This window comes from Punica granatum, chromosome 2 (assembly GCF_007655135.1).
Source record: "Punica granatum isolate Tunisia-2019 chromosome 2, ASM765513v2, whole genome shotgun sequence".
NCBI classification, from domain to species: Eukaryota; Viridiplantae; Streptophyta; class Magnoliopsida; order Myrtales; family Lythraceae; genus Punica; species Punica granatum.
The window spans coordinates 27,546,371-27,571,887 of NC_045128.1; the positions used below are offsets into that span (position 1 = coordinate 27,546,371).

General features: G+C 38.0%; 1 protein-coding gene and 1 long non-coding RNA gene across 5 annotated transcripts; both read right to left on the bottom strand.

Annotated features, from left to right (window-relative positions):
* Positions 1-860: 860 nt before the first annotated feature.
* Positions 861-2,099, bottom strand: LOC116194650. Its single transcript, XR_004154489.1, has 2 exons — positions 1,704-2,099; positions 861-1,616 (listed from the first exon to the last, which is right to left on the bottom strand). It is a non-coding gene; the product is annotated as an uncharacterized LOC116194650 (long non-coding RNA).
* A 14,522-nt stretch (positions 2,100-16,621) lies between these two features.
* LOC116195513 (RNA-dependent RNA polymerase 1-like) lies at positions 16,622-24,772 on the bottom strand. 4 transcript variants are annotated; one of them, XM_031524758.1, is made up of 7 exons: positions 24,610-24,772; positions 23,664-23,791; positions 21,742-21,823; positions 20,864-21,413; positions 18,602-20,511; positions 17,996-18,146; positions 16,622-17,652 (listed from the first exon to the last, which is right to left on the bottom strand). In XM_031524758.1, the coding sequence occupies exons 4-7, from the start codon at positions 21,374-21,376 to the stop codon at positions 16,819-16,821; spliced, it is 3,408 nt and encodes a 1,135-aa protein (XP_031380618.1). In that variant the 5' UTR covers positions 21,377-21,413; positions 21,742-21,823; positions 23,664-23,791; positions 24,610-24,772; the 3' UTR covers positions 16,622-16,818. The 4 variants fall into 4 exon arrangements, with proteins under 4 accessions (XP_031380618.1, XP_031380617.1, XP_031380619.1 ...); XM_031524757.1 differs by lacking the exon at positions 23,664-23,791; XM_031524759.1 differs by lacking the exon at positions 21,742-21,823.
* Between the last annotated feature and the right edge of the window lie 745 nt (positions 24,773-25,517).

Below are 25,517 nucleotides of genomic sequence, written 5' to 3' on the forward strand. Positions count from 1 at the left end.
ATGTAGACACAGCAAATTTATCACACACACATATATATATCCAACATATAATAAAATATTGGCAAAAAATATTGATAATAAAATAGATCAATGAGAATGAAACGATCGAGTGCAATTACAATATTATCATATATATATATATATATGAATATAAAATTGAGGAGCAGAACATTTTGTCAAGAAAAAATAAAACAACTTATTCATAATGGAGTCTTCATATATTATAGCCATGTACAATGGTAGATCTTCCCTACTTAATCCTTTTTAGCTAATTTCCGCTATTTAATTCATAGTATGTAGTTGTTTGAAATACCGACCCATATAAGGAAAAATTATGTAATATATAATATATAGAAACGTATAACTACTCGGCAGAAAATATAGATATATATATATATAACCATAGTGCAATCACAACATAGAACAACATAGAAGTAAAAGGAGCAATGTTAAACCTTAATAGCATTGGGTTCTATTCAGCCAATATAATTCAGTAGAAATATATAGAGACTTGAGATTATGGGAGCAGAGTTTATGGAAAAATCTAGTTAGATAGTACAAAAACCCCATTTTCTTTTGACGGCGTCGTCGACAAACCATAGTTCATGGTGCCCTTCACGGCCTCAGATAATACCGTCACCAAATGAATCTCAGTCCCGCCCTCACCCACCTCCAGAGTGAGGGCACGCTATGGTGGTGGCGGCTGCTAGTGGGGATCCCCCCCAAGAAATGGAGACCATTTTCTGCTTCTATGTGTGTGTGTGTATATATATGTGTGTGTGTTAATGAACTTAAAAAGCAGCTCAAAATCCCAAAAAATAGGATGTAAACAGCTTGAAAGTAAATTTAAGAATATGATGTTAAACAAAAAGACCAGCACAATAAGCTGAAGGACAATCAAAGTCCCAGTCATCCTTCTCTTTATGCCATACAACGGGAAGTTCAAATGAGCGAAATGCACCAGGCAAGCGATATCACAAGCAAAAGTTCAAACATGAATGATGTACATGACAGAATCATTTTTATCTTTTCTAAGATAATTGTGGGAGAGAATTTTCACTAAAAGGGTACCCATAGTTTTCCAGAAGCATCATACACGCGCCCGATTCAACAGTGAACGAGGTCACCTGAGTATCCTTGGAATTGGAAAGGACATTCAATCGAGCATGCGGCGGGCATAAGAACAAGAGAGGCTGATTATATGTGCTTAACGACTGCAAGGCCAAACTAATATCTGCAAATATTCAAATTTTCTAGCGTGATAGCAATCAGGTAAAGGAACAACAACTGCAGCCAATAGTTCAAATAAGAGAAACTTAATTAAACTCCTCGTGCGTCCAATTAACTAAGCCGAACACAGGTGTGATTAAAGCAGGACCAAGCATTGGCGAACTTGATTATGGGCTGATTAGTAGAAGCGAAACGGACATTGATCCAAAGAATATTAAACCATCGGGCATTAAATTGCGGTGGACCTACGGTAAACCAAAGGATGAGTGCATCATCAGCGGCTTGAAGATTTGTAGGAGGTGTTGCTTGTGACTTACAGCGCATGAAATCAAGCATTCTACCAATGTTCTGGCTTGGAACTGGAAGCCCCCGAGCAAAAGGAGATTCTGAAGAGGAGAATAAGAAAATTTGAAACAGTGGGGAAGAAGATGCTTGAATGATTCAATATCCGATTCAGAGAGAGAGCGACGCACTACAGAGTGAAAGGGGGGCGTACAACCGGGAGGCAGCAGTCATCTGAAAGAGCACGAGTGAGGAGGGGGCAATTCGACGATTAGATTGAGATAGTCAGACCATGCGCGGAAGGATCCGCCAGGGCGAGGAGATAATACGATGTTCGGGGGAGAGGGCTGTGCAACCGGACCAAGGAGGCCGTGAGCTCTGCACTGTGAAGGCTAAGCAGAGGGCCACAAGCGGTTGCACTCTCCGCCTCCGAGCAAAAAGGTAAGGATTGGCCGATCATGGCTGAAAAATGGGAGGCATTTGTGCCCATGAAAAGAGACGGTTATTGGGAAAGGGTCATACGAACACTGAAAAAAATCTTGGAGAAGCGGAATGTTAAGTCCAAAAGGCACCACTGCGAAAACACACGATATGAAAACAGACGAAAGAGCTTTGCATTTTTTATATAGAGTATAGATTAATGTAATTGTTTAATAAATTTCAGCTATATAATTAATATCCCGGTATCAGCATTCCATTTTGGTCCTCCGACTCTTGAGAGCCATCAAAGGGTTCCCAACTATGACCCCCCAGAACTGACATAAATCGGCCTGGTAAATCCCGAGTCACTTTTCATAGTCGGGTCGACAAGGTCAACCAGATGATCCTAGAGAACAACCATGCAGAAGGTCTCACGAATCCCCCACAGATCCCAGAGGGCGACCGGAGAGTCCGAATGGTGCGTGATCTCAGAACTAGCATAAGTCAATTCCAGCAACATTATTCATGACCGACTCACTGAGTTATCAGAAAGTATCCAATATGGGGCTTTAAAATCCCTCATAGTGCCAAATTAATGAAGAGCGCCTCCGAGCACATTCCGTAAATCATCTGCTTGAGCCTAATTACTCCAAGTAATCACAGACGGCTTCCAATAGCACTATTCACTACCAGCTCACCGAGCATTTGGAAAGTATCCAATATGGGGTTCTAAAAATCTCTCATGACGCCAAACAAAGGATGAGCCTCTCATGTCAACCTTCGTAAGTCATCTCCACCTTTCAGACGCACAAAGGACCTTCCGGCGCGACGTCCAAGCCACACGCCTAATCGGTAACATAGGGTTTCCGAACAACGGGTCCAGCAGGTCTCAGTGACCCCAAGGACTAGGGATGATGTTTCAGATCGAAACTGCATAGATCATTTAGGCTCCCCAACTAGCTCTAGAAGGGTCCCAAATGTCGCCCGACAAATCTTCGGGGTCTGACTTCAACATACGGAGAACACAATGAATTCCGAATACCTTAGGACATTCAGGAAACTGCCATAAAGGTCTGACTGGAGGGCCTCTGGTCATCTTCTAATTGCCATTTGTAGTAGCGGAGTCAACTGCTCCTCCCCGACAACAAAGCATATCAAAACAACCGGCACGAAACGCTGACACGCAGGAAGTTCACAGATATAGTTAACTTCACTCAGATCATTTGAATAATCAAGAGCGACTCCCAAGCCTTCGAACCTTCGGTTTATCAGGATAAGCAAAACACATCGACATTGGGTTCAACAGAATCCTCTCGTCGACGACGTCAACAATGTACCGTCCATTCGAATCACAAAAATCGAACGCGCAGCCGACCTAAGCTCACTCGTGGAGCACACAGCTCAAGCCAATGGCCGGCCCCTCTCTCCTCCTCTCTTCTTCTTCTTTTCCTCAATTCATGGACTCTTGTTCCATATCGTGGCCACCAAAGGATCATCTCACATCTATCCCATCTTACATATGTCCCATCTCCTCCTCTCCATAATATGTGGATCTAGTTCCCTTCATTCTTGTCATTTTTATTTTCAAAATCACAATACAAGATGAGGAAGGAAGGAAGCAATCAAGGACTCTCAACAATCCACTCTCTCTCTAAACTCTCAATTTCTTCATTTATTCTCAAGCTTCAAGCTCCCTCCATCCCTTAAGCATCTAAGCATTCGACTGCCTCTCCTCAAGGCCGAGATCCACCATGCCACGACAACCCGATCATCCTCCTTCCACGACTAGGCGAGTCGTGCCTACCACCGTGGAAAGGCCTCTCGCGGCTCTCACTCTCCCCTAGGACAAGGAGGTTGCAAGCCGAGGGCCATTGCAACCTTCTTGGAGGTCCGAAGTTAGTCGACTCTCTCCTTGACGCCTGATGAGCCTCCTTGGCTTCCTGTGTGCAATGGCTGTTCTGACCATCGAATGGCCACTTCGATGGCCTCTCTCCCTCTCTCCATTACCTTTCCTTGCAGGTCACAAGCCCCCCGAACCAGCCCTTGCACCCATAAGGCTCAGCGAACACGATGGCCACTTGAAAGCCCTCTCGATTCCACTGTTCTATTCAGTTTTGTGCTGAGCAATTCTTGTACCTCCTGCTTGCTCTGAGCGCTCAACCACCTCACCAGGAAAGGGTATAACACCCCCGACTTAGAGAAGTTATAACTTTTTATTTACAAGTACTTGTGGGGCGATAAAGCGGACGCGATCCGACTTAACTTTTATGTTCTAAGTTTTTGTCTGTTTACATGTAAATATCGATATAATGTGTGTGTGTACTGCTGAACTACTGAATGGTTGTTTTGGACTCACTTCACACGCTTTTCATTAGATCCCGGGTTTGGACTTAATAAATTTTGAATATCACCCGATTTCAAAATGAGTTGAAATTTTTACAACACATTTTTTATATTATTTTAGGTTCCTACACAAAATTTCAGATTTTTTGGGCTCTATATCTTCAGATTAAAAATGTTTACCCGTCTTTTCGGTGTGTCGGCATGATTTTGATAGTTTTTGTGAACAATCTGACTTCAAAACACGCTAAAGTTTTACCACACATTTCTAATGTTATTTTAGGGTCTGACCCAAAATTTTAGATTTTTCTGAGCACTGGATCTTCAGATAAAAAATGTTTACCTGTCTTTTCAGTGTTTTCAATCTGATTTTGATAGTTTTCATGAACCATCCGTCATCAAAACGAGCTGAAATCTTTACCACCTGTCCTTGATGTTATTTTAAGGCCCAACACACAATTACAAATTTTTTTGGGGGCTGCGATTCCGGATAAAAATATTTATCAAGTTTTATATATTTAACAAATCAAACCAAACGCGATTTTCAAGTGCTTCCAAGCCTCAAAACCAATTAAAAACAACTCCAATGGTCTTAAAACGTGTTTTTCAAGTCAAAAAACTCATTTTCGTGATTTCCTAACTTATTTTTCGAAAATTATAGATTAGGCCCTGAATTCTTGAAAATTACGAATCGGTCCCCAATATTTCCGGAGCAAGGATTCGGCCCCATCACACATGGGATGTCTCCACGAATGTTACCAGGGCCGATAGCTACAGGTTTTGGGTCATTCCAATATATTTTTCTAGATTTTCGCAAATCATCCCCAAAGTTTAAATAGATTCTTTTTAAAAAAGTTTAAAACACCAAACTTGCTTTGATAGAGATATTTGCACGCGATTCATTTTCAATAATTAAAATGGACGAGGATTAGGATTCAAATCGGACGATTCACCAATAACCCACTCAATGATTCGAAACTCATAAATCCAAAAGTATTCAACAATTCACTTAAATTAATTAATTCCACACGCGTAGTAAATGGGACGAATCACTTGGCCAATTAAGGGTGTGCTTAGTTTTTAAAAAAATTCAACTTTACTCAACTCAACTCCACTTATCTTCAATTCAATAATATAATTATTACTTTTTCCATTGTTTTAAATTTTTTTAATCATTCAATTCAATTTTTAATATTAAATTCTCTTAACTATTCATTACTTTTTTCACAATTTAACAATACAATCATTATTTAATCATTACTTTCTCTTAACTATTAATTACTTTTTCACACTTTTTCTCATAATTCAACAATACAATTATTACAAACCAAGTAAAACAAAAAATCTACTCAACTATACTCAAAAACCAAACACATATAATTAACTCACTCAACTTTTAAATAAATCGCACAAACTGGCTAGTAATCTGTAATCGAGTCAATAACTCATTAACTGATAATCGTGCCCTTTTCAAAAATCATAATTTTTAACAAACCATCGAGACATGTGATCCGCATAGCATGAACATCTAGGAAGGACTCACACGTCCTAACTCAAGTCTAGGGCCAATTTGGGACAGCTCTAGTCAGAATGTGGGAGTTCTCCTTGGACCACTTCTCGGCGGATTGATCGGTCTCTTGGCTCCCTCAAGGTCTCCATGACCTTGGGGGATCTAAGGAATTGGTTGACACCGGCTACCGACATTGACGGTTCGAATCACACAGTCTCGATCTCTTTTCAGAAAATAATTTTCCTGCACAAGAGTACGATGATCGTTTCTTGGTTTACCGACAACCTTAGAGTTAGAGTAATCGAAACACTCCAAGCCATGAGGAGAGATGGACAGCCCGTGTGGGCTCAGCTCTCATATGAATAGGCTTCTCTCTTCGACTAAAGTGTTTCGATCATAATAACATAGACCGTGCACTTAGGAGTGTGGATTAGAGACGCGAGCGGGGAAACCCGTGAAATGTTGTCCGATCTTTCATAGGTCATGAGCATAGAGCTTGGCACCTCCATGGTATTTCGCTTTCCCCCACCTCCAAAGTCAGTGCATTAGATCGGATTTATCTGTCATAAAACGCTAAAAAATGGACTAATCGCGTATCAGACATAATTAAATACACGAGAACGGGCGGGCCAGACCATACTATTATAATCAGTTAATCTCTCAATGTCGTTTATCGGATAAACTTAAAAAGAATTCACACATTATCATACTCAAGGAAGGGACTTAGTGTCCCTCGAGCTGTCTTTAAACAAAAAATCGAATGCAACATTCCCTCCGGGATGACCCATGGCATGTTCTTAATTATATGTGCCCAAACATGGTTCCCATGTTTAGGATAGAGACTTGTATGCCAAGCAATTAGAAATCATAACCTTATAATCACGTAAACTTGACAAATAACTCATCAATTGTCTGTTCTATTTTGTTTTTATTCGGGTCGAGTCTGAACTCATAAGATACGATCAACACGAGGTCCAACGGCTCCAATCATTGATCGCGGGATCCAACGCCTCCAATCATCGATCACGATGTGCATCGCCCCCCACACACCGAGTGCGCGCGACCCAAGCGCAGTATGGGGTCTAACCTTGAGTCACCATTTCAACCAAAGTAGCATCCAAGCAGGGGATGACTCGGATCGGGGCCCGCGAAACAAGGTTCGACGACCACCCAAAAGCTAAACCAATCTCGTGAAAATCTCGAGGACCATTCGATCCTCTTGGACTAGCTGGTTTGGTCAGACCCGACCACCAGCTCTCATGAGCCCGCGTTGCATTAATTTCCATTTCAGTCTTTCAAACTCCCAATGAGCACGAGTGAAGTATTGGCAGAATATTGGTCCAATGTATGTGTATTTATTTGAGAGTACAGTGCGAGAAATTTATTTGTATATTTATTCATGTAATGATCCTGGTCGACGAGCGAGCAATCATTGTGTTGAATCGGTCGAGTCGACCTACGTCCTCTGGGGATGAGTAAGCTTTACGTCTCTGGGTTTCGACCCACGCGGGGAACCAGTCATCATGGCTCGGTGAACAGTGACATTAAGAAAGTGGGCCGAACCCTCGACTCAAGGGTTACCCATCTCTCAGACCATTAGTTCGAATAGATCACTTCTCAATGAATTCACGGTGTCAAACCTAGCAAGACGAGCGAAACCTAATCAACGCTGTAAACAAATTAAAAATGGCAAACCTCAAACAAACTAGACTACTGACAGGGCGTGTGGAATGTAGGTCCGCACGTAATAGAACCCCCCGAAATCAAAACTCTTGGTTTCACAAGAGCATAGGCCTTAGTAAACTAGGTATATTCCTTACATCTAAACCCAACAACTCGCCGGCCCTCGACCTCCGGGTTGTAAACGAGTATTAGCAACTCCTTCTCACGCACATTCATTCGCGTTTCCCAGGAAGGTGGATACTCCCAATCCGCGCGATTTGTCATCCCGCGCATGCAGGCCCTGATGAAACTAGGTCCGCACACCTGGGGTACGTGAAGCTTCCTTGTGAGGCAAGTTATGTTCATAGGAAAATGAGAAGTCACGCAATATAGAGCTAGGTTTAGAGATTAGATGTATATCGTAAATGTTCATTCTCCATTTCGCAATTATATATTATATATAGACTAGGTGGGACCCACATTTTATGCGGGATACTTGAAACTAAAGTATGAGTTATTTCCGACAACTAGTCAATACGTAAGTTGCCTAATACATATATTGTTAGCCTGACGATCGTAATAGCATGCACGAATATATCCTACTCAATTTTAGTATTCTTCGCAATATGTCGTATAATCTCACGATGATATGTATTGAGCAACCCAGTTCATATCATACACATGCTTCCAATATATGTATAATACTACATAAAATATTACCATAAGTAGAAATAGTCTCACCACGATAACTAAGTAACCCAGTTTACACCATCCATAAAACTCCAAATATATGCACAAGATTACATTAAAAATTATATAGGTTGAAGAAAAGACAAGTTATTTCATTTTAAAACGAGAAAATATCAAGAGGTCATGAGTAATGTTACGCTATCCGGATATAGATTTTTATAGGTATTGTATGTTAGAAAAATGAAGCATCTATAAAATATAATGAATTTTCTATTATGCAAATATGAATTGAATATGGACAATAAATGAATAGAAGCATGTATTCAAAGTATCCACGGACCTCAGAATTTAAAGCATCAAATGCAATGAATTAGTTTAAGAAATGGACAAATACAAGGATCTTTTTATTAGATATTTAATTTTTCGAGCAAGTTAAGAGACGATTAACCACGACATGAAATTTTGTACAAGATGACATCTCATAAGTGCTTTTTGGCTTTTATATATTATAATATATTTGGACATACTTCATTATTCCTTATTTAGCTCTTTTAGTGTACTAGTCATCTAATCCGTGCGTTGCGCAGACTTTTTTGTGATTTTTATTATATGTTGATATTATTGTATTTACGAATTTTATAATAATATAAATTTTAAAATAAATAATCTCCTTAAAAATATCTAATATATAAATAAATTGTGAAAATTCGAAAAAATAAATTATGAAAATGTGAAAAAAAATCAAAATATATATTAATGTATAGTTGATGCGAATGATCGATCGTCCAGGAACTAAGGGTTAATTACAAACAGAAGCTCATCATTAATCGGATGAAGTGCTCTTGTGAGCTCTCAAAGGAAGAGTCTAAATTACAAAATATATATTTGGGATGAACTCCAGACAAAGGGTATTGAAATGTTTCATGTCTTTTGGAAACTAAAAGATTTATATGATTTGTGTGGACACAACTCTTCGAACAATTACGTTCCTCTAAGCAAAAATCATATATTTTTTTAAAGGAAATCGTGTCCCTTCAAAAAAAATGAAATAATGGTTTTTCTATGACAAAATCATGTCTGTGTGACCCATAAAATTTCAATTATATCAAAATTTCCTGAAAGACCAATTTACTTATGCGATTCTTTTGTAAGTAACGTTTAGATTGTTTTTGTCGCAATTTATATTTTTATGATGCATATAAATAATTATGCGGTAGAATTACAGTAGGGTACCAAAAATAAAATGAGAAGGGAATAAATAAATCTTGGTGAATATTAAGACTCATCTTCGTGAGCTGAGGTGTGTTAAATTATAGTGAATAAATACATGGGCATAAATCGAAGAGGCACAAAATTTAAAAAAAATTGTAAGAGAATGTATACGTGTATTTTCTCACACATAAGAGATAAGAGTAATTTTGAAATTTAATATAAAATAGAAGGCACTTTTGGAACTTTAAAAAATAACGCAAGAAGTTGCATATTTTCATATATTGTATAGACAGTTGTTCGGAAAAATAAAGTAAGCAATAGTGTAAAGATTGCGGACCATAACCGATGGAATAAGAATTTGAAACAATGTATGGATGTCTTTACTTCGGGGAAAAAAACGTCATAGGTGGCCAACGTCCATGCTATCCCAGGGAGGTTTTAAAGTTTTATATGAAACAGATTCTCGGATAATTTTGGAAGGATTGACTTTTTAATATTCGAATACTAGGAAATGACCCATGATTTGATTCGAGAGAGTGGAGAGTTTTTTTGGTGTATAAAAAGGTAACTTTTTCGAGTTAGTGAGCGAACTAACGTGAGTAATTCCATTAAAAAAAATTAAAGAACAAGGTGTAAATGTTTGAAAATGTCAAAACTTTGGAAGGATTGACTGCCTTGTTTAGGCACCAGTCTATCACGTGAAATGATTTCCACCCTCAGGCCCGGTTCACCACCCGGGAAGGGGGGAACAAGAAAAAAAATTTCCACCAGCAGACCTGCCGAATGTGAGGGACAAATAATTAACTGCCCATGCTTCATACAAAAATCACATGACCTGCCACGATCTCTTCTTTCGGCAATTTTGTCGGAAGATTCTTCGGTTGAAATAGTGATTCTCAATAGGAAAAAGATGAAAGAAAACGCGGAAGTTTCTGAAAGATGCCCGAAATAATTTATTACTGGCAATAAAATCAGAGAAAACGGCAAGATGACATACCGGAATCACAGCATTTCGATTGGTGAATGGTGGACTCCCTCATGGATGGTGTGAAAAGATATTGAGTGATCCTACCTCACCACGTGACCTGAGAAAGCACCAATCAAAACGTATGAAACTAGGGACTTAATGCTAATCACTCGTATAATTACCATAATTATACTTTATTAAAGAATTCTTATTAGTTCTTTCTCACCAAGTCATTTGAGGTAAAATCATATAAAATTTTCTCATGGTGCACATGCTACCCAAAACTGAAGGGAGCGTTTGGTGTCAGAGTTAAAGTAACTTTGATTTTGATTTTGATTTTGATTTTGATTGTGGAAAAAGACAAATGAGATGGTATTATAAATTTGACTTGGGAAACGTGTGTTTTTGTTGTGTAATGGGTAAAGTTAAAATCAAAATCATGATTCTAAAATCTGATAATGAAACCAAACAAGCCACAAATATATGGGAAGTTTCGGTTTGTGGCTTGTGAAAGCGGACAAACCAAACGGTAGGATTGATATTTTGAAGGCTCTTTTTTTATGTTATTTTTCGTTTTAGTTTTTAATTGTTCTTTTAAACAGCAAGCTCTAAAGGAACAAAAATCAGCGGAAAAAGTGTACCTTGGATAGGAAACCTAAATTATAAGGGCATTTTTGGAATTTTAAAATTATTGTGAGGGTATTGTGGGAATAAAAATGTGGAGAAACAAAATATGGATTCCAATAATTTTAAAATTATTGGAATTTTCAAGAGCAAGATTATTTGAAGAAAATGTACATCTTAAAAACTAGCAATTGGTGCATGGGTTAATTTACATGAAAAAGAAGGTACCAGCGGTTATTTTTAAAAAAATTATATTGAAAAGACGCATGTAAGGATATAGTTGTATACCATACGAAATATAAAATAGCCTATAGAAAGACCTTTTTTTTCCAGTGAGAATATGAAATTGAATTTAGTATGTAAATATATGTGAAATTGTTTTGTTTAGTTTTGTATTTCGAGAGAGAGACTTAGGATGTATTCAAGAGAGAAATTTATATAACGAAAAGGTGTGAAAAAAATGGTGAGAAGGTGCAAGTGGTTAAATTTGTTTTTAAGAAATAAATTGAAAAGACACTCATAAGGATGTAGCTGCACACTTTAAAAAGTATAAAAGGTATTTTATGAAAATAAATGTGGAGAAAAGTGAATTCCACACTTTTATATATGTAATAGATATGGATTTTACTTTTTAGAAAAAGCGTGCTCATTATCATAATCACTATCCTAACCTTCCAAAATGTACGTGAAAAATCATTCAGTTAATATCCCCTAATTATGATTAATTCAATTATCATTTTCTGGAAATTTTTAATTTTTTATAATTTTCTTTTGATTCCATTTAACATTTTATCTTTGAGTTTTATTTGATGCCTTGCAATAGATAATGTTTTCGAACCACTATGAGTCCATGTGCACTCCATTAGCTTTCACATTAGCAATTAGATTGGAAATCGTCACAGTCACAGACGTCCAAGGGCAAAGTAGAATCGAGACGAGGAACAAAAAAAAGACGTGTATTATTTTCTATATTGAGGACAGAAGGGAGTGATAGAATTGAAGATATAATCAAACGTGATAAATTTTCATGTAACTTTGCCCTCTAACTAGTACTAGTGTCATAAAGGCATAGATGAATTGCAATAAGAATTATCATGGATATATGTATCAATTGGGAAATGCAAAAATGATGGTCGTAATCAGTAGTAACTTAAAAAAATTTACGTTACCCTTATCTAGTAAAATCTTATCCCGTATTCTTTTTTTCTTATTTTAAGGGAAATGAATTTACTATGCAGGCGCGGCAGGTCATAACTGAAATGCCATTGGTGGGAAGTTTATTGTGCATTTTTTTATGTTTTCTCATTTGACTCCTTTCGTCAATACCCAATCAAAGATCAACATATTCTAATGACAAACATAATCACAATTAAAATGGCACGTAAAATATTTATTCTGGCAATTAATCCTTTCCTATATAGTAATTGGAGATTCTACCACGATTGATAGCAAAAACAACTACTATGGTTGTTTTTTTTCCTTAACCGTTAGATTTCCTTACGTAAGATATTGACCGTACACATGTTCAAGATTTTTTACTTTAAGATTCACCCCCTCATAGTTTGACTATCAACATTTGTGACCACGCAACTTCTGATTGACGCTCGGTCTCATCCGTTAATAAGCCGAATCTGCTTCGATATTAAACTTAACCGAAATGTATCGATTCAATCAAATAAAAAAAATTTAATTACTTTAAAAAAAATCTCATGTTCGTAGACTCTCAATTGGACAAGGATCGAATCTCCCAAATTGAACCAAAAATTCATTCTCATTAAATCCATCAAATTGAAAGAAAAATTCAATCTTGTCTATGCTTGCACGGCCTCTCGACCGCCCACTCCGATCCAACTCCTCCCCATTCTCTCCCGGTGACGTCGGTCGAGTTGTTTGTCTCCCTGCCTGGCATGATAGATCATATTCGATCTTACTCCGATGCTCTAGATCATAATACTATAAGCAGATCCGGACGGAATTCTATGATTTCGTAAATTTTCCGTCATGTAAATTTCAGATCAGATCGCCATGGATCCAACCAATTTCATGGATAAAATTTGTTTTGATTAATTCTATTGAAATCTTGAGTGGTGATAAAAAATTTTGATCTTCGGTGATGATCTCTTCACTGGTTGCTTGGTGTTGTGTGTGGATATCATTAACGGGATCGAATCTCTTCACTGATTGCTTCGGTGTTGTTTTCTCGGGATCGTGATTTGCAGGGCAAAGGAAGATGACGGAGTTTAATTGATTTTTTCTTTTCTTTTCTTTTCTTTCTATAAAGTATCAAATTATTACGTAATTTATTAGTCTGTTCAATTCATTTTGGTTTAATGTCGAATCAGAAATCGGATTTAATTCGTTCTCAGGCATGATTAAGCGTTGTCAAGAAGATAAGTAGTCGAAAATATCAAAAGTCATAGTATGAATGGTGAATCTTTAAATAAAAATAATAATTGATACGTGTACGGTCTAAATTGTAACTAGTAAAATCTAACGGCTGAAAAGAAAACAACCGCGGTGGTTGTTTTTTCAACTAACCGTGGTAGCATCACTGATATAGTAATAGTACCTCTCTCCATTCAGATATACATATCACCAAATTGTACAATATTTTGCAGCTCTTACATTAGACCAAGGAAAATCATCAAAGCAAATTATATCATGATAATGGTTTCTCCAAAGGACATTTCATCCTATTCATTATCTTGTTTATAATTGGGATGAAGGAGGGAGCCTCGCCGTATCCTAGAACATACGTTACGATTAAAAACTTCTTGTGTGGAGGCTAGACCTCACGGTCCACTGCAAGTACAAGGATGACGATCTCGGCTCGCGCCCACTTCATCAAGGTGATTGTTACTAGTTTAGTTTCCATCCGAATATTTGGAGGACGACATTGTTCTTCTGCAGCCTTGCATGGACTGATCAATTATACTATTACGACATATATGTTCAAGACAGGGACCAATACCGATGTGATGTCTGCTTATGGGGCATGAAATCAGCGGGCCCGTGCTTGCCCAATCCTGAAACTGGGACGTATAATCTTTGTGATCAGTGGAACCCGCCATCTAAATTTTGATTATTCTCTGAATATAAATTTTCATCTTTCTTGTAAAACTATGATAATGCACTTCATCATTGAATATCGAGATTTATGAGTTAAGAAGCGTACTAGGATCGTAAAATGATTATCAATCGATGGAAGGGTCAGATTTATAGTGTCTATGCAAGATTAGTCCGGACGATGATGTCAATCCCAAATCTTTCATTGCCAGGCACTCTATGTTCTAATATTTCGATAACAAGGAAGGGCTACCAGTCTAGTATTGGATGGGTGAACACCCAAAAACCAACCAAAAGAACCGAAAACATAATCTACTAATCTAGTGAAGGATTAATTAGGATTTTATTTGAAAATAAAATAAACATTCAGGGTAATGCTACTGCGATTGGCTAGCAAAAACAACCATGGTTGTTCTTTCCTTAGTCGTTAATCCCATTATGTAAGATCCGGGCCGCACACATGTCCAAGATCTTTTTACTTTAAGATTAATCCTCTCATAATTTGACTATCAATATTTTCGACCACGCATCTTCTGGACAACGCTCGATCAGGCCCATGAACGATTCAATCTGATCCAATTCGATATGAAACCGAACTGAAATATACCGATTCAATCAAATAAATAAAAAATTTATTTAAAACTTTAAAAACAAGGAATAAAAGAAAAAGGAATAATAAAACAATAAAATAAACAATTCGATACAAATGCAACAAACAGATATATATGTGTGTGTGTGTGTGTACACTTAAACACCAAAAAATAAAACGAGCCACCACGAGTTTTATTCCCGCGGCTAAATAATCCCCCTTGAAGCCTCAAATCTTAGGCCTCGTGCTTTCTTCTCGCGATTTCCCCGAAAACATGAATTTCTGTGTGGTCCGGCAAAATTTTATCGGCTCGTGCCATGGGACGGTAGGAGAAGTCCTCACAAACTCTAATTCGACGCAGGTCAGTTGTTCCGTTCCAGTTCTGCTGGATTTTTTCAATGTTGTATCGAATTGCTAATTCTCTCTTTAGGTTGGAAGTCAACTCGGGGATGAGCTTGACTGTTCAGCGCGTGTTTGAGCTCTTTCTGGTGGTGTGGTTTTCGATTGAAGAAGCTGAGGATTTGTGGAGTTAGCGGATTGTCAAGTTTTCCGTGTGTCTCAAGTTCACAGAAGTGATCAAGCATGGTCAAGAAGATACGTACTCGAAAATATTGATAATCAAGTTATGAGGGGTGATTATTAAAGGAAAAAGATCTTGGATGCGTGAACAACCTAGATCTTATCTAACGAGATCTAACGGCAGAAAATAGCTAGCCAACCACTCTATAATCTCCAAAATAGTCATTGATTTTAATATATATCTAAAAAAATCGGTTTGTGCGAGGAAATATTGTCTGGTGCTTGTTATTTAGCACAAATGACGAAATTATATCATAATATTGATTGGTAAAGCATAATAAAAATATACAAAATTTCATGTCCTTATATCTCTCATATTCCACTCTTTTTATTTAACAATCAATCAAATATATAATATATAAAGCCTTGGGTAATCACCAGAGGCTACCACCATGCACATTTGGCAAAATTGAGCATTCTCATGCATTTGTAGCCACCATCCACATTCATTAGTGATATGCATTAAGTACCTATTGTGAATGACATAATTTTAATGGCATAAATATTTGATTTCATAATCAAATATTCAATATCATATTATTATTACTATTATATCAAATGTTGTGGAAACAATTGCTGTAGTGAAAACTAATAATAACAATTATTATTATTATTATTATTATTATTATTATTATTATTATTATTATTATTATCAAATGTTGTAGACAGAAACAATTGCTGGAGTGAAAAATAATAATAACAATTGCTGGAGTCAAATATTTTCATAGCTTTCACCAAATGAAATAATTGTTGGGGACAAAATAATAATAATAATAATAATGAAATAATTAATTGGGATAAAAGTAATTATTTGATAATGTTTAAGTTTAAAAATCTCTCATAATTTTATAGAAATGTTAGTGATTGTTTTATGTTTCATATTCACAATTATTCACATTTAAATTTCCTACTCTACTGATAATATGTTAATTTGGTATTTTATGTAAATAACTTACAAAAAAAAAAGATGAGTGAAAAGTTGTGCTAGACTTAAGAAATGAAATCTATTATGTAATATTTTAAAAATCATAATTTCAAGTATCACAAGATAATGCAATGATTAAATTTAGATTTACGATTTATGAAGACAAATTTTGATTCGTTATTTTATCCAATTCACCAATTAAATGCATCATTCTAAATATTTATAACTTTGGAGATATCCGCAAATTATCTTACAAAAAATTCATAAAATACATATTTACAAAATAAGATTTGATTTTTTTTCCTATTAAGTAAGTGATAATTCATAGAGATTTCCTCATAAATAATAACCATGCACAAGGTACCGGTAAGTGGCCAAGACATTTAAGTCTCAGCCAGCTGTAGATCAATGCATAATGAAGTTTCTAATACCAGCTGGATTTCATTTATCCAACAAACATCATAATTCCTTTAACTTTTACTGCTTATATTTTTCTTTCTTAAATTATAAAATAGGAAACTCGAATATAATGATAAAATTCTAATAAGCAGTCAATCCATGTAGATATATACAAGCCTTAATATATAGTTTTGCCCAAAAAGGGCCACAAATCAGTACTTCCATAGGGAAAGCTCATCTTGAAAGAGAATTACTGGCGGCAAACCTCACACATCAGTAACTACGATAAATATACTACAAATCAAACCCAAGATGAGGAAACATCAAGACAAGCGCAGTCCACGAGTGAAGATGTCTTCAAGAGACCGAGCATACCTCCTTGTGTTGCTCTTCTCCTTCTTGATTTCGAGCAGCCTATCATAGACACACCAAGGGAAGCTCAGGTAATGGTCCCGCTTCAGGCCCTCGTTATAGACCCCCCAGTAGCTCGGGTGATATGTGACATAGTACCAAGCTGATGCCTTCGCGTCCAGATTCTCAGGTTCCAAACTGTCTGACCCTGTCGCCTTCTCATTGAACCATGTCCTTGCTTCCTTCCTCAGGGCCTTGACAGCCATAGTGATAGAGTCCGAGTCCCTCCTCTTACTGAATGACTTCGACAACTTCATGATATTGCCACTAAGTATCTCCGCCTCAGTCCTGATCCCATAGTAGTCCATGATGTTGCCCAATTTGAAGTCGTAGTTGCCCTTGTAATAAAAAGCATCATCCACATAATCCTCGAAGCCCTCAACTTCCATATCAGGGTCATAGGACCGCCTAGCATCTTCCTTCATGAAGGTCCGGAGGGAAGTGGAATCAGGAGCTATGTCCCTCACCTCTCGGAAAAGCTTCCCGATTACATTCTTGGATTCATAGGTGGGCTTGTCGAGCTTCTCCATGAAGTCAGGATATTCTTTAGCATACAGATTGGGAGGGATCTCAGCAGGCACGCCCGTTTTTGGGAAATCAACGGCAATAGAGAATAGCTTTGCGAGTTCGATACACTCCGGGCATCTCGCCTTTGCACTGCTCCGATCAGCAAACACAGTGTGGGCATTAGCTATTATTCCCAGGCTGTCATTGAGAATGTAGTTCACGAAGTACTCTTCCACTTCCTGCTCAAGCAACAACCCAGACTACAAATAAGTAAAACATTGATGATTGATTTTTGTAACTCCCAACAGTCGAACTGTAAATGATCACATATTATCCCCGATTTTCTAATCTTGTACACTTCAGGATACATAACAAGGAGCATTTACAATGATTTATTGATTAACTGAACCAAATCACAACTTTGCCAATTTCTTATTCCACCAATTACATGAGTGATTCTATTAAGCAATGTCTCAAGTAATATGCTGTATCATGTGACGAGGGCAAACTACCTAAGTAATCAAATGTTAAGATCTTCAAGATTGTCAGATGGAGGAGCTAAATATAAAAAGTCTGCGGTACCTCAATCCTAACATCGTGGTCTAATTCAACTGTCGGGGCTGGTGTATAGTCCATAGGCTGATCTTGAACAGGCGGAATCAATCCAGAGTCCCAAGAGACAAAATAAATATCCCCATCCAGATCACTCCCTGAGCATTCATTTGGGTGAGGCCTGAACTCAAAATCCAATTCAAAAGGCATAGTTGATTACCAAACCATTTCACACTATAGGCAGAAGAAACTAAGCATATGACCATCTCATCAACTTTAACATATACTTACTTATCCAGCTAACTTTCAGCTCAGCATAAAATCTAAACTGTCATAAAGCTCAACTTTTGGTCTCTACTGCCAGCGAGGTTATCTGTTTCATGGTTGAAGAGCAAAGAATGGATTCTTTCTTTTGGCTGATCCAGAGACTGACATAATCAGAAGAAAGTATATACTATAGCAAGCATACTACTGCTAGCTTCTGGAAAAACAGAAATGTTAAACAGATGCATAAAGATCTCAAAGGGGGAATGACAATTTCACAATGGCTGAATGATTATAGGCTCCAAGTAGAAAGTCTGTGCCAACACATCATATACATAACATAAAAAGAAAAGAGACATGCAACCAAAGTACCTCATTCCTTTCTGGGGGAAAACAACGCAATCCACCATATGGTGCAAAGCTGGTACATTCACAGCTCTGAGAACTCGAACATCACCAGGATGCAGGCAAGGGTTCTTTGCAACCACTACTCGTCCCTGGACAACAAAAGATTCATCCGATGCTGTACCAGTGTGCATGCAGGTATTATCCAGCAACTGTCCCAGTTTTCGACCCGAAAACTGCACGAATACCTGTCCATACTCTAAGGTCCGGGTCTCGTCCAGGCAACCCATCATTGATCTCCCTCCAGGTATAAAAATCCTGGTCTTTGTCCTCAGGTCAAACAGCTTCGAAGCACGGAAAGTACGAAGCATCATTGACAGGAATGGTTCCTTATCCGGCTCATACCCACACACAAGCATCTGCTTGAGGACCTGAGTATTCTCACCAGGAGCCATGAGATCTAGAGCTTCCTGCGCCTTCAAAGGATCTTTTAGAATAGAGTCTAACTGATCCACAGCTTCTCTCTGTTTTCGCTCAAAAACTTCATCGGGAACACCTAGAGTTGATAGGAGAGAGATGATCTGTCGGTTCAGAAAGCACGGTTGGTACTTGCTCCATGCCAAGACATTCAGTTTCGTGTCTGAGGATTCATACTTTCTCATGCTCTTGCGCAGTGATAACTTCACGGGCAAGGTCGGGTCAATGGCCACAACACCTTTATATCCCCCATACCGTATCTGAAATGCTGATGGAGTATAACCTTTAAAGCTGCATTTTTTTGCAACTTTCTTTGCGAAATCTTCAGATACTTTCCCAATTCCATCAGAAAAAATATAGCGCTTCCCGCCACGAATAACCTCAATATCAGGAATTTCTTCAGTTTCATACCATTCCACCGAAAGAGTTTCAGTGGATGAGCTTAAGGATTGGCCTAGTCGTGCAGCATATTTCGCCACGTTCCTGATTTGATGGAACTCACCTATGGATTCCCTAATAGTATCAGCTGTGCATCCATCTATCGGAGCAAACATCCATGCAGAATTTTCACGTAGCTGACTAGAGGAGAAAGCAAGGAATTCAAACTTCTTATCACCTATGGTTATTCCATTCTGAAGGGTAGACAGAATTCTTGTAAAAATTTCTGTTCTCATACCACTGTTGGCTACAGAACCACGAGGAGATAAAACTGTGGAATGAACTTTATCGAGATCTTCGTCCACGAAAGAGATTCGGAGGAAATTATCAGTATACTCAGAGTACCTCCGCAGAACTCGATTTGACACATTAACTTCTGGACCAGAAAAGTACACTTTGCAAGGAGTTATCTGAACCCTGTGAACATACATCAGGCCCTCATCCAAAGATATCAAAGGCGACCGCATACTACGCCGCCGTATCAGATGCTTATTTTTCATGCAGATCAGGTACTGCTCCTCAAGCCACCTCTTCGGATGGTAACAACATTCTTTTAGATAATACAGTTTCTCTAGAGCATACTCTATGAAACTGACGTCCACCCGGCGTGGATCAACGAGTCGATAGAAGGAAGAGTCAAGACAGGGTCCTGGAAGACACCCATTCTGTACCAACAGATTGATCTTGAATAGTATCTTGTAGGGAATATCACTACCTATGGGGGGCTGCACGATAGGAACTAGGTTCAGATTGCGAGAGAAACTGGAGCCACTCTCCATAGCAAATATGCCTTCAATTTCCCTATAAGCAGCGAAATTCTCCTGAAAATCTGGGAGCTTAGACGCATGAAAGATCTCAAGGCACATTACGGAAGATTGCCCGATACAAGCAGATGGAGTAAAATCCGTTGCTCTCACCCATTGGTCATCTGAACCAACCTTGCAATAGTTGTATAAGGGACTCTCCAGTATATTACTTGCAGGGTTTGCATCTTTTCTGAAAATACGAGGAGCACCGAACAGCTGAAAATTATCAAACAAATAAGGGTTACAACAGTATTTCCGGATCTCCATTAACATAGAAGCCCAATACCGTCTAAACGATATAAAGTAAGAATTGTGTCTGCATGGCCAATGCCATTCCTAATTACAAACAAGAAAAAAGCTAGAATCATTTGTAAAGGAACTGGCTAGAACCATAACAGTACAAGATATGTAATGGATTCTCACCATGTCATGCATCACTACGTTATAGGGGATGAAAAGAGACTACTTGTGCAAGACCCATGGTAGTAACAGAGATTATTAACCCATCATTTATGCTCAGGAAATGAAGAAAACTAAGAACATTAACTATTGAAAACAACGAAAGAACCTGAATTAGCAGATAAATGGTGCCACGGCCTCGTTGACGTTGAAGCTTAATTTGCCAGATGTTCTCATATGAAAGGTCAAGCTTATATTCCACTCGATTATAAAACAAAACAAAGTAGAATCTTCTCAATCCAACCCCAAAATCAACAGAAACATTCTGCACTTTCCACAGGGTGGAGAACTGCTGCTCGGAAATCTGACACCCAAAGTGCAATGTTACACCTTCCATACTATGTGATAGGATTCTCGGTTTCGGTACAATATCATGCTCGACCTTGCGAGCAGTCAGATATGATTTCCCATACCACAATCGTGGACTGGCCAAACGGATTATTCTGTCAGCATCTTCAGCTGTCATGAACTGCACGATCGCGTATAATCGACTGCCGCTTTTGGCTGGTCTAACTTTAATGGCATAAACAGTTCCCTCGCCTGTTATTTGTTCTAAGAATCCCTGAACTGTCTGTGCTGACGTAGAAGAAGGGAAGCCGTGTAAATTGACTGTCTTTCCCATAATTACTGTGCCGGCATACGTGCACTTTGTTTGCACCCTACCAAGGAAACCAAAAAGAAATGATAGTCAACTCCCCTGTTACAATAACATTTAGTATGGATATGTTGATGAAACGAATAGAATGGTCCAGAATGCAAGTCATAAGAAAGTAAGTATGATATTATGTAGACAGTAAAACACATATATTAATATGCATGCACACGCCCATAGTACGTTTATATGCATATATGTATATAGATATGATCCACTACCCAAACAGTAAAAGTCTAAATTCTTTTCATTTTTAGAATTGAAATTTATCCTAGGCTATTTGCCCCCATTAATTGAGAAAACTTAGCATGACAGGCCTAGAAAAGTAAATTTACCAAATGTGGCAAATGTTGCTACTGACATATGCCAACTTCCCCGCAACAAAAGAGCAGTAAAGTACATCAATGGTTCTTGAACCTATGGCAATAAAATTATGTTAGTCCTTCAAAAGTCCTAACAGAGGTATATTGCTCCATAGACTCAATAACTACTAGGGATGTAGCCATAGGCACTCAGTCCAACCCGCAGTTGAATTCTACAATATTTTTCAAACATACGTTTTCTTTTTCTTTTTTTTTTTTGGGGGTGGGGGGGAGTAATATTCAGTTTTATTAATAATAATAATAATAATAAAGAATTTCATTATTTGCAGGATTATAGGTTAAAACTTCTTAAAATTAAAACAGAATAAATAAATATAAAGGGAGGGGGTGGAAGAGACAATGGAACCATAAACTTGGCCCACCCAAGGCTGGTGGCTTGGTAACATAGAAGACAGGCCTGGCCACCAGTAGTGATGGGAAACCAGCAACCCCATTACATCAGTTCTCCGCGATGGGGCAGCAGGGGTGCATCGCGGAGCATCCCTCAAGGCCACCCCCCCTACATGGAGGCTAATTTATCTCCATGCAATGCTTCATAAAGGTAAGAGATACTACTTACATACATGCAAATGCTACTCATTTGTCTTTTTGGTTTTCTCATTTTTCTTTTTTTATTTTGGGGGTGGGGGGGGGGGGGGGGGGGGGGGTGTTTGGTTCCTGATACGGTGATACCCATCTTATAAATTCTAGATCAACAATGACAAGTTATTAATTGGGGGGATTGATTCCTGATACGGTGATACCCATCTTATAAATTCTAGATCAACAATGACAAGTTATTAATTGGGGGGTTGGTTACAGCTGTATTAACATTTACCCCTTTCTGCAATAGAAAATGGTAGGTGAGGGGAACTTTGTTGAGTTTTCTCAAGTTTTTTTTTTTTTTCTGAGTGAAAATTTTTCTTAAGTTATAAGTTGCAGCGAATGAACTTCCTTTCATGTCCGCAAAACTACATAACATTCCTCGGGTAACTTATGCATAGATCTGGTATGTTTGTTCTCTTATACATTCATAAATGACAGGCACTGTTTGGAAATTATACCACTTGATCTACAAGATATAAGTACCTCCACTAAACAAATATGCAATTTCCATTTTCAACCCAACTAATATTTTGAAAAGGAAAAAAAAAGGCAGCGATTATTGAGCCAGCTTATATCTTACTAATATCCAAAACAAGTACAAATTTTAAAACAGATCCGCCACTTTCATAATCACAAGGTATCAAAAGAAGATTAAGTTCAAACTGAAAAATCAAGCAAATTAGTTCATGTGGCCATCAGCTGCAAAAATGATGCTTCACTTCAGTGGAATGATAATGGGGTGTATTAGTGGTCAACAAGAATGTCATCCCCCTTCTGAACAATGGTTAGCAGACATTTCAACGATAAAGAACTAGAATGTTTGCACCCTGTTGCTCTTAGTCCGATAAGAAAGCTTCATAAATCATTATTACAGTGCTTCAAGAGCAATTATCAGTTCAACTCTGACAATCACTTTATAGTCCTGCCTACTGAAGCATGCCTTTAAGATTTCAGAAGTGAGGTTTAAATCTGTCACCAATTATTATTACCATCCGACAAAATTTAATATAGAGAACACGAGTTTGGGCACACTCTGCAGAAATTCTTCTCTAAAAGGATTTCTCACCGAAATGGGGGCCATTCTATAGATATTTGTCGAAAAACTTGGATTAGCAAAAATACCCAAGGCACTTCGATCCGTTACGCCAGTAACTTCAGCCTACATTTTTCACTATCGACCAATACTGTAGGAGGACAAGAAATTCTTGGATGTTCCTTAAACTAACCACTTGACATGAACTATAAGAATAAAAACGGGGAAGAGAAGAAAGAGTTGCTAAAAGAATCACCTTGTTGTAAGGAAAACAGCAACCAACAAGATCAGTCGGAAACGCTCGAGCGCACAGTCCGATGAACCGAAACAGAGCTCGGGCCGATAGATGCTTCAAATTCTTGCCAAAAAGTTGCCAGTTTTATTCTAGCAGTGGCGATCGAAAGGAACAAAGGGTGACCCCCCGATACAAGTATACTAAAGAAGGGGAAATGGTAGGGAATTTAATGAAACTAAACCCAGTTGAGGAGGGAATGTAAAGCAGGCTTGAGTCTTTTTCCTTATGCCCTGTTTAGATTCCCAAACACTGGCTGCGTTTGATTTGTTAGTATGATTTTAAAATCATGATTTTGATTTTAATTTTAATTTTGATTGTGGAAAAAGACAAATGAGATGGTATTATAAATTTGACTTGAAAAACGTATATTTTTATTGTGCAGTGTGTTGAGTTAAAATCAAAATCATGATTCTAAAATCACACTAACTTTTCAAACGCAGCTTTAATTTTAACTTTAACTTTAACTTTAACTTTAAGTCACTGCACAACAAAAACACACATTTTCCAAGCCAAAAATTTTAAAAAAAACTTTAAACTCACCACACTACACAACAAAAACACACGTTGCCCAAATCAAATTTATAATCACATCTCATTTATCATTTTTCACGATCAAAATCAAAATTAAAGTTACTTTATCTCTAAATCCAAACCCACCCTTTCCTTCTCTGACTAGAGGCAGACTCAGACTCAAAAGTTCTTGAAAAGGCTAATCGGCGGATTACGGCCGATCATGATCATCATACACAGTCGATAATGGCTCACAGTCAAAGAAGTGGCAAGATCAGAGACTAAAGCACAAGCCAAGCTTCGTTCTTCGTCCAAGCCTCTTATCAGTAGGATCTACAGTGACAGGAAAGGATTCCAAGCTACAGAGGATTATCAGTGCAAGAAAGGGAGCCCTCACCGGTGGATGGAGAAGCTCAGGGGACGAATATAACGCCGGCGACGGAGAGGAAGAGACGGAGTGAGGTCGTCGTTATGGCCGAGCTCCAAGTCAAGGATGAGTCCACTCTCTGGCTTCACTCACTGCTTCTCTCGAGTCAACTTCCCAAGCAAGTTAAGGAATTCTTGGCGGCCTCTGATTATATTTCCTCTCGGAAGGACAAAAGTCTGAGATTCCCTTCGGTGGGCCCCAGCCACTTCTACCATGTGATCCCCAAGTTTGTGACCCTCATCTGTTGATCCTCATGCTTTAGTTTATTATGATTTGATCCCTGTACAATTAGAGCTTCCCGCAATGCCCAAATTGTTAGCATGTTATGGTAAAGACATAGGGTATGCCTCATTTACACCACTCTTTTTCAAAATCAAAATCAAAATCAAATAACTCATATAAAGTCAAAAGGTAGGCCCCATACATAACCATTTATACCACTCTTTTTCAAAATCAAAATCTAATTTTAAAATGTTAGTTACAAACCAAATGCAGAAGTGATTTCAAAATTATATTTTCCATTCATATCACCATCTAAATAAATAGAACTGACTAGACGTCGATTGAAAGGAATCACCTGTTTTATTAATGTTTACACTTATTTTCCACATAATTTGGGCCACAATGGATAATATCTAAGGACTTGAGGAGCTTCGTGTTGGAAGATCGAATGTCAGTTGCGAAGCCTAGTTCCATATGGATGCACAATGGCGAAAGAAACCTGCTAAAATCAAGTTTATGGCAACACCTGAATTGGTCCACCGAAGATAGGGACATGACACGCAGTGTTGGAGGTGGTAAGATCCCATTTAGTTTTAGGTCCAATCTGGAATAGAAACAAAGGAAGACTTGACTCAGCTTGGAATCATCGGTACAAC